The sequence below is a fragment of the Fundulus heteroclitus genome, unplaced genomic scaffold (assembly GCF_011125445.2).
Source record: "Fundulus heteroclitus isolate FHET01 unplaced genomic scaffold, MU-UCD_Fhet_4.1 scaffold_280, whole genome shotgun sequence".
Taxonomy (NCBI): domain Eukaryota; kingdom Metazoa; phylum Chordata; class Actinopteri; order Cyprinodontiformes; family Fundulidae; genus Fundulus; species Fundulus heteroclitus.
Window position 1 is genome coordinate 176,091 of NW_023396690.1, and position 10,086 is coordinate 186,176.

The window sequence follows — 10,086 nt, forward strand, 5'->3', positions numbered from 1 at the left end:
AGTCTTCAATTTGAGTAAACTTGTTTTTTAAGAAAATCACTGGTGCTTCACTTATTGGCACGCCTAACAACTCTTATACAATAAACAATCTAATTTAGACTTTTTCTAGGCTAAATCATGTCAATCTGTGATCCATGAATTTTATTGGTTCTGTTTTACAATTATGACACGACACAGAAATCTATTTCAGCAAACCTGCAAGTAGGAAACACATTAGAGTTTGCTGTTCAAGTAAGCCAAATTAGTATTGATCTTGATAAATTAGGAAATTACATCCAAAATCGCTACTTGTTCAAAGTTACCCATATATACCAATCAGAGCAAAATTAAAAAAGTACATTTAAAAAAACCTGTACCTACTACAAGAATATATGTGTACGGTGCAAAGGTCGGATTGCTCTCTAAATTTCAGTGTGTGACTATGCTGCTGCAAGAAAAGATTATATTATATTAACGTTTTTAACACACAGCTGTAGGGGGCTTCAAGGATTTAAATTTAGACCATCACAAGCTGACTGGTTTGCTTCTTTCTTAAAGGAGAAGTCCGGTCAAAATCAGAATTCAAACTGCTGAAAGTACTTTAAATATAAAACTACTACATACTGTGCAAAAAATTATACGTTTTTTTAATTATGAATAATTTTTATTTAATCATGTTTATGTGGAGGAATCCATCTTGGTCAAGAATAGTACTGTCACCTCCCATTTTTTGACGTCACTCGGCGGACCCGCAGTTGAGCAAGTTTCAACGCTCTGTTTGTCACGGCGCACTATTTCCATACACAGTGATTCAGACGACAATTTATGTTTTTATTTTCTTATTGATTAAAGATAAGTTCATTAAATAACCACAAACGTATTAATTTTAGTTATAGCTAATGATACCCTGATTTTTCCTTGTTGACCGGACTTCCCCTTTAAGAATGTGCTCCTTATATTGAATTTTAATTTTTCACATTTCATTTTTGCGTATGCAGAAACAGGAAACATTTATATTTTAATATTTTTCATAAGTACATAAAAATTACCTCCCCATTTTCATGCCACTTGATTTTGCTCTTGTTGATGAAGAACTGGAATGATGGAGGGAAACTGTAAAAGCCAACCTCCTCTGCCTCACCACTTTCGTTCCAGAAAACTATTGAATATGATCCATACTTGGGGTCCCCATTTTCATCAAACTGAATCCTCTGGTTTAGAAGTGAAAAATTCGATCTCCTCAGCTCTGTTAAAATCTGTTGTTGGAAAACAAAATCTGATTACTTTGTAAACTTACACAGTTATATGTGCTCTCAGTGAAAATTAGATGTGTAGACTAAATAGGATGAATTTAAATTAGGCAAGGCAAGTTTTTTGTACAGACTTGTACATACAGAGGAAAGCACATTGCAGTGGAATAGTAGCAGCAGGTCAAGATAAGTTGGGCTACAAACTTGATCTAATAAAGTTTCAGTTTACTGCAACAGTTTGAGTTGAACATTAACATTCAAAGGCATGAGAACTAAATACTTCTTCTCCGTGTTTGGTTCTAGTTCTGGGTAAGCAGAGTAGATTTGAGCCAGAAGACATGAGTGGTTTGAATAGTTGATACACTGATAACAAGTCTGTGATGTATTTAGGTGCTAAGCCATTCATTGATTTATAGACTAACAGAAGGATTTTAAAGTCTGTTCTTTGAGATACAGGGAGCCAGTGTAAGGACTTTAGAACTGGGGTGATGTGCTCTACTTTCTTAGTTTTAGTAAGGACACGGGCAGCAGAGTTCTGGATCAGCTGCAGTTGTCTGATCGACTTTTTTGGCAGATCTGTGAAAACACCATTGCAGTAATCAATTAGACTAAAAATAAACGCATGGATTAGTTTTTCGAGATCCTGCTGAGACATCAGTCCTTTCATTCTGGAAATGTTCTTCAGGTGATAGAAGGCTGACTTTGTAAATTTCTTTAGATGCTTTTGGAGACGCATGGCTCAACACAGGAGCGCTACCTCCTTGGGTCAACACTCTGCTGTCCACTTACACCTTAAGGACAAAGGACACTCTTTTGAGGACCAAAATGTTCACATTTTGGACAAAGAAGACAGATGGTTTGAAAGAGGTGTGAAGGAAGCCATCTACGTTAAGAGAGAAAAACCAACCTTAAACAGAGGAGGAGGCCTTAGGTTCCAACTCTCAAAAACTTACAACACAGCTATAGAATTAATTTCGGCCAGTCATCACCTTAACTCTCACCCTCATATGGGGGATCAAAACATTGTTCCTTTAAGCCAAGCCAATAACAATCCTCGTTACAGAGGAGTGGACCAGTTTCGGTCCATTCTGCTGGCTTAATGGCTTTAACGACCGCCCATTACTAAGGGGTGGACCTGTTTCGATTGAATTTGCATGTTATCTAAGCCATTGCAAGGCCTTTGTTGGGCAGTGGTATAAAGCTTGTTACTCATCATTACTTCAGACTTTTTGAAAAAGACTGGAAAACAGGCCGAGATGATGAACGGTAAGCTTTGTTTTTTTTCCTGCGCGGCGATCATGGCAGCGTCGCCGTTTTTTTTTTGTTGTTGTTTGCAATCACCGTCCAGGAATGGGTATATGTTTAATGTTTGTCTCATTTGAAATGTTTTTGAGTAAGCTATCCTGGTAGCAGGCTATCATGTTAGCGCCTGCTACCATGATAGCCTATATGCTGTCATGGTAGCAGGCGCTACTTTATTAACATGTCGGCCACCAAAATACTCTTACCTTGACTTGATGTCGCTGGAATTGGGTCAGGATGTTCTTCGGTTGGGCCCTTTCCTCCGACAAAATGCTTGCTACATATGTACTTGAATTTGGTAACTTTTTCCGGGTTGAACTGTTGTGTAGGCCGACCGCCCCGGTGTACCAGCGCACACATTTCTCCTTGGCAGTATTGAAGAAAACATCCTTCATATGCGGCCGATCAGCGTACCTCGAGTCGCTGTTGCACGAAAGCTTCCGGGAGAGGAAGCGAAACGTCTTCAACTACGGAAAACAAGTCCAGTTGCTTTGTTTTTTACTTTTTTGGGGGTGCTTTTGGAGGTTCAAGTCTGAGTCCATCAATACACCCAGATTACAGTCCTGATGAGTGGGTTCTAGCTGAAACAACTGAGGCTGTGTGCTAACTTTTGATCATTCCTCTATTGGTCCAAAAATTAACAACTCTAGTACTGAACTTGATATGGGTGTAATTAATGGTTATTTCATTCATAGCCAGTCTAGTTCTACCCTCAGGGTACAATAAGTGAGTCTTTTGTGTTAGTTCTGAACTTTCCTGGCAAATACAGTACTTTGCTTTACCATTTCTATCATTAGAAAAGTGCATCCAGACACTACTGTGTGATAAATCTATCTATTTTGCCTTTTTGAGTTATCAGCAACACACTTCAAATGAAGGGTATCCTACAGTCCTCCTTCAACCCCTGTGTACTGGGCACTCATGCGAAGGGATCATATGAATCCCAGGTGATATCATGCAATATTTGCATATCAAATAAGCAACACGCACATACACTGCTGCTCCCTTCCTCTTGTTGCTGTTGTCTGTCTCACTCTGTTAAGAAGAATATGAAAAGGTTGTGTATGCATCTGTGTGAAACACAGCAAAAACACATGAGTGGCTAGTAACAGAGATTGAGTTCTCATTGTTTGCGTCAAGGAGTCAACAGCTTTGGTTTGTTTTTGAACACTATAAGGCAGTCTCTGCACTGGTAAAGGAATGTATGCTCATACTAACAAAAGAAAGACAGATTAAAAAATATGAAAAATTAAGAAGACTCTGAACACCTATGGTAAACATTTTTTAACAGAAGTCAAAGTTAAAGTGGTCTGCTCAGTTTGGTGAATCCAGAGACAAACTTATTCTCATAAATTACAACTTCCATGTAAACTAAACAGTGAATGTGAGACCATGGTCCATTTTGATAAAAAAAAAAATGAAAAAATCTGTAAAAGATTATTATCTATTTCAAACTTTCTGTTGTTAGTACAGTGGGTCACCTTTGATTAAATAGTTCCAAAGTGTACTGTTGCCAGAAGAAGACACACATTGTATTTACAATTTATGAGATATACCCTTAAGTCAAAACTTATTCCTATGCCTTGCAGATTTATATTAAAAATATTTTCATTCAACCAAGAAGTTTGTTGCTGATTGGATATGAGACAAGCATCTCTCTAGAGACATGGGCTTGTTTGATTCTAAAACTGCTTATAAATTTTGTGAGAAGCGTATTACACATTTTTGGGCTTGTTTCTTAATGTGAAGTCACTTATTTGGGCTTGGTTTTCCCCCAACATCACCCTTTTTCCAGGTTATTGTGGAAAAGCAATTAACAGACCTTCTCTCGCTTTATAATTTAGATATTTTAGCAAGGGATGAAATATCTGTCCACATACACACAAAAATCTGTACCCCCCCCCCCCCCCCCCCCCATCAGTGAATCAATAGCCAAACACAATAAATTATGTCTTAGAAAGATCTTGATGAGTCTAAAAAGATTCAGTTTAGCTTTTACAGACATCTTCAAAAGCATCTAATAAATATAATGAATCAGTTTCTAAGGAGATTAGGAGCATCACCAACTTCAGCAGCTTTGCTAAAACTGAACTCAGGAAATCTATCATTTGTGCTGCAAAATACAATTTATTCTAAGCATAATTAAATGTTAAAATAAATTATGTAAAAACAACACTTGTAATTTAGTTCACATTTTCTACATTTAAAAAATATGTCAGAGACTGGAAGCATGCATAAATTAAATGAGGTTTGTAAGGGATCGTAAACTCACCATGTGCGGGTGTACCGGTACGCTGATGTTACAGGTGTCCACTCCACATTGCAACACAGCATGTAACGCATGGCCGATGGCATACACAGCAGCGTAAACAGAAAAGGAGAAAGATGGATCTGCATTGATGATATCTTGGGCTGTCACATTGGTGCAGTTGCAGATCTGATTACAGACCTTTCCTTTGTTTGCATCTTCCTGCTGATACCGGGCTTCCAAAGAATAGATGAAATCATTGAAACCTGGAATTGGGATTACTGGCTCAGCAATTCCAACTACGGTTCCGATTTTTCTTATTCCATTTTCTTTGGGAAGTTTTCTGTGTAAGGACCAGGCATCCACAGCTATCCACACTTTGTTGATGATGTTGTGCTTTATGGCGGCCTTAATGAGAGCTTCAGCAGTCCATTCTGGTGCAAAAACAATTGTGACATTGACCCTAAGAGAGTTCATTAGTTGGAAAATTTTTGTGTAATTTGTGTAAGTATCAAGGCTGTTTCTGTATGCCAGACAGATTTCAGTATCAGCAATGCTCTTGATAAATAAGTCCAGGCCATCTCTGCCGTATTCGTCGTCAATGTGTAGGAAGGAGACCCAGCGCCAGTCAAATTCTTTCAGAATCATCAGAATAACTTTTATAACATCTTTGTTTGGATGTATTGTTCTTAAAAAAGATGGAAAGTGATACCTCTTTGAAAAGACAGAACTAGCAGCACCATAGCTGACCTGTTAATGAAAAATTGACATTGGATTTTCTATAACTTTACTTACTTAAAAATGCTTAAAACGTTTGTTAATACATCAAATGTATTAAATAACATTAAGACAATTCAGTAGAAATATTTACCAGGGGAATGAGATCCTTCATCAAGAGCGGGGCAAAACTCAGCGTTGCCGTGCTTGTATAAGTGCCAACCACTGCGATCATTCTTGAGGTATTCTTGGGGGATTCATTCCAGGGTTTGATGAAACCATTCACAGAGATGAGATTGAAAACATCTGGAAAATTTTGTCTGTCTGAGCAGTGGTCAAATATTTTATAGCCTAAAGTTACATTTGGCAGCAAGTTAGTAGAGTTATTGATTTCCTCTATAGAGAACCTCATCATCTGAAATCTCCGATAACTTGATAGAATAAAAGGCTGACTGTGGACAGAAAAAAGGACAAGATTTCAGTAGGTTATTCAAAATCAGGTTCCAATAGTGTCTGCACCCAGTATGTAAACACTATAAATGCACCTGAAAAGATTGCTTGGTCAAACATTTGGTTCCACAAACTGTAAGGTTGGAAATTAAATCCCATCAGTGCTCTTATAGTTATGGGATTTTTTTAAGAATAGTTTAAAGAAAATGCAACAATTGTGTTGAACTAAATTCGAGTAGTTTCCTGTAACGCTAAAGCTACTAAGTTGATCAAATAACGCATGTTATTTTTCATTTGTTTGATCTTGAAAATATATAAATTAATGCCAAATAACCCACCTTGAGCAAGCGAAAGCCTCTGGTCTGTCCTGAGAAAGACCGTCACTGACTTGATGAATGTCAAAAAGTCCACCAAGAAAAAAATCTCCGTCCAAAACAAACTCTGATGCTGGGACGGGTTCAGTCAGGGCCTGCAGCAGATATCCCAGCAAACACACTTGAGCTAGAATCCCGTTCATTGTCACAGTTTTTGTTTGCCAATGTATTGTAAACTACTTTGTGCCGTAATTTGCACTAAAGGTTTTACTTGACCCGTGAAGAGATGAACTCCCACAATAGTTTACATAAACTGGAGATAAGCAAGCTGTCATAAATACGTACATAGCTGTCACATTTTGATAACTTTCAAATAAGCATGCAAAATTTCTGCTGCGTCCAAGTACTTGCCCAAGAAACAACCCATTGTCTGTGAGCAGGTGTGATGCAATCATGAATGAGTCTTCTGAGCAGAGCCACTGCATTTTTTAACAAAACAAATAAACAGTATGAAATGCGGGACAGATTTTGTTCTAATGCTTACATGGTTGGGAAATTATTTTTTCATTTCTTGACAAAAGTGTAGCCACAAAAAATAAGCCTACATCATAACCTGTTAGAATAATCAGTTGTACAAGATACCTAGACATCTTACCCAAAACCAGTTTTAAGGAAGAGAAAACTCCCAATGCTTAAACTGAATATCCATTGTGTCCAGCCAGGCCCTAATAAAAGGCTACATGTACTGTATTGTACTGTATTGTGCTCTTGGAACATGTAGCTAACACGGTATCCCCATATACAGTATTACACTCATTACCTGCAGGGGGAGCCATAAGGAACTGGTGCTTCATGGATTCGGGGATGGTCCAAGGTGGAGACTTTGGATCAACATCACTCCATTGGCAATATCCTAAACTTGTATATGAGGTTAAAATATATATACTACAGATATCAGGGCTCATCTCAGTTCATAATGTTTTGCAATCACCTGAGGAGAAGCTGGGCTTCTCCTGTCAATTTGCTGCTCATATACCTAAAATGTTATTTCTCATAAAAATAAGCAATAATTATAGTCTTTTTCCTGTCTAAAAAGAACATTTTGTACAGTGTGATCATGGATGTGGTCCATATAATATATATTTTTTACAGTACAGACAAGAATCTAGTCTGTACAATTGTATTCAGCAGCAGCCCTGTTCATTTTCTGTGTTCCTAGCAATTTTGCATCATATGCTGACCACCTACGGACAGCAGGATACATTGCTGCTAGTTCTGATTTGTTTCTGCTCAATGTGAGTCTTGGTACATCCATAATGTCCATAATGAATGTATGAATGTATTATTTTTATTTATTTCAGACAGTCCAGTGAAATTCTAAATTTGCCACATTATTTATCAATCAATCAATCAATCAATCAATCAATCAATCAATCAATCAATTAATCAATCAATATATATACATATATATATATATATATATATAAATATATATATATATATATATATATATATATATATATATATATATATATATATATATATATATAATATATATAAAGAGAGGGGGGCAAAGAGGGAGAGAGAGAATATTATTATCATTATTATTCTTTTTTTCCTTTTGCTAAAAGTAACCACTATTTGTTACTACTGAACAGAAGAGGGCCGGGGGGGTGGGGGGGGGGGGGGGGGTGGAAGGGGATTTTGCCGCTTTACCATTCCAGTGGAGTATCCAGTGGAGCTGACTGCTGATGCACACTTTTCTGCATTAAATCAAACCTACAGGCTGAGTGGCTGACTGTTTGCGGCATTAACTGTGTGAATTTCAGCTTGACAAGATGAAAAAAGCCTAGTTTGTGTTGATTTTGATGTAAATTAGTATCTAAAGATTTCCTGTTTTTGGTACCCCTATATCTAAATATAGATTAATTTGACAACCTTACCATCTACTCACCTTAGTGTTGTGTCCATCATAATTTCCTAACTCATTTTAAGAGATCACTGGGATGTGCTAGTCTGATTACTGATAGGTTCATTGGAATAAGTGGCTAGTTCCAATATATCAAGATGGAGATTAATTGATTAGGTAAAAAAGAAGTGTTAGTCCTTCAGACTGATTCCTAATCAATTTGAGACTAATGAGAAAAGGCCTTTTTTATATAAATATATAAACAAACATACAAACAGCTTAATAAAATGCTGTTTTTAATGGTCAGCTGAATATGAGACTCAATTCTTATAGCCACAGGAAAGCCATGAAGCCATTTAATCACATCATTGACAGAATTTTATGTAGCAGCACTTTGATAGGTGACAACTAAAGATTGGGTTTACCGGCCTGCTGTTACATGTCTATTGAAAACCCATCTCATCCCGGTTCCAGATTTGGCCGCAAGTTAGAAAACATTAATCAAGAGGAAGAACAGTTTAATATGCATATTTAATTCATAGAAATTAAATATGGAGATGGAGACAGAGTTTACATTACCAATCAAGATGATTTCACCGCGCGGTCGAAGTCTGTCTGAAGTAAGTTTTACCAAGACATTTCTTTTATCAACTTTATAGCTCCTCTTGCAAGCTCAGGTTCTTAACAATTTCCCTCTGTTTTAATCATAAATAGATCAAACCAAAAACTAGGCTAAACTAAGTCCATGTCTTGAAACCCTTAAACAAAGTATAAATGGTAGATGTAATATTGTAACCCACGTCCCCTCTGTTGGCGACTTATAAAATCAAATGAAGTTCAAATTTACCCCTTCAATGTAAAATAACCCAAGTATAAGCTAATAACCTACTAGAATTAAGAAAAGTAAGCACCTTTATCAGAAAGGTGCAAGGCTAAGATAACTTTGTAACTACCAGAAATTGTTATATGATCGAAAATGACTTTAAGAGTCCTAACCTAGATAACAAGATGTCTTTTTAGAAATTAATATAACCTGTGAAAGCACTACACTCAGATTCAATTCAATTCATTCAATTTTATTTATATAGCGCAAATCATGAAACATGTCATCTCAAGGCACTTTACAAAGTCAAGTTCAATCATATTATACAGATTGGGTCAGATTATACAGATTGGTCAAAATGTCCTATATAAGGAAACCAGTTGATTGCATCAAAGTCCCGACAAGCAGCATTCACTCCTGGGGAAGCGTAGAGCCACCAGAAGAGTCATCTGCATTGTACATGGCTTTGCTGCAATCCCTCATACTGAGCAAGCATGAAGCGACAGTGGGAAGAAAAACCACCCATTAGCGGGAAGGAAAAACCTCCGGCAGAACCGGCTCAGTATGAACGGTCATCTGCCTCGACCGACTGGGGTTACAGAAGACAGAACAGAGACACAACAAGAGAGACAAAAAAGCACAGAAGCACATATTGATCTAGTAATCTGTTCTACATTAGATGGTAGTAGCGGGTGAGCCGTCTTCTCTGGATGATGTCACAGTTAACAGAACGCCAGACCAGGTGTACCTACTATGAAGAGAAAAGAGAGAGAACAGAAAGTTAAAGCAGAAATGACAACACATAAGCATAATTGAAGAACAGTAGAACTCAATAGAGTGAGAAAATTAGATCCTGATATACTCCAGTAGCCTAAGCCTATAGAAAAAACTATAAAGGTAGCTGAGAGTAACATGAGCCACTAGTTATAATTTTGTCAAAAAGAAAAGTTTTAAGCCTAGTCTTAAAGTAGGACATGGTGTCTGCCTCACGGCCAAACTGGGAGTTGGTTTCCACAGGAGAGATCCTGATAGCTAAAGGATCTGCCTCCCATTCTTACTTTTAGAGACTCTAGGAACCACCAGCAGACCTGCAG

General features: G+C 37.3%; 1 protein-coding gene across 1 annotated transcript; it reads right to left on the reverse strand.

Annotated features, from left to right (window-relative positions):
• Positions 1-973: 973 nt before the first annotated feature.
• On the reverse strand, positions 974-6,463 carry LOC118559420 (taste receptor type 1 member 1-like). The gene is made up of 4 exons (XM_036130136.1): positions 6,285-6,463; positions 5,651-5,948; positions 4,804-5,529; positions 974-1,235 (listed from the first exon to the last, which is right to left on the reverse strand). Exons 1-4 carry the CDS (start codon positions 6,461-6,463, stop codon positions 1,008-1,010), a joined length of 1,431 nt encoding a protein of 476 aa, XP_035986029.1. The 3' UTR covers positions 974-1,007.
• Positions 6,464-10,086: the final 3,623 nt, after the last annotated feature.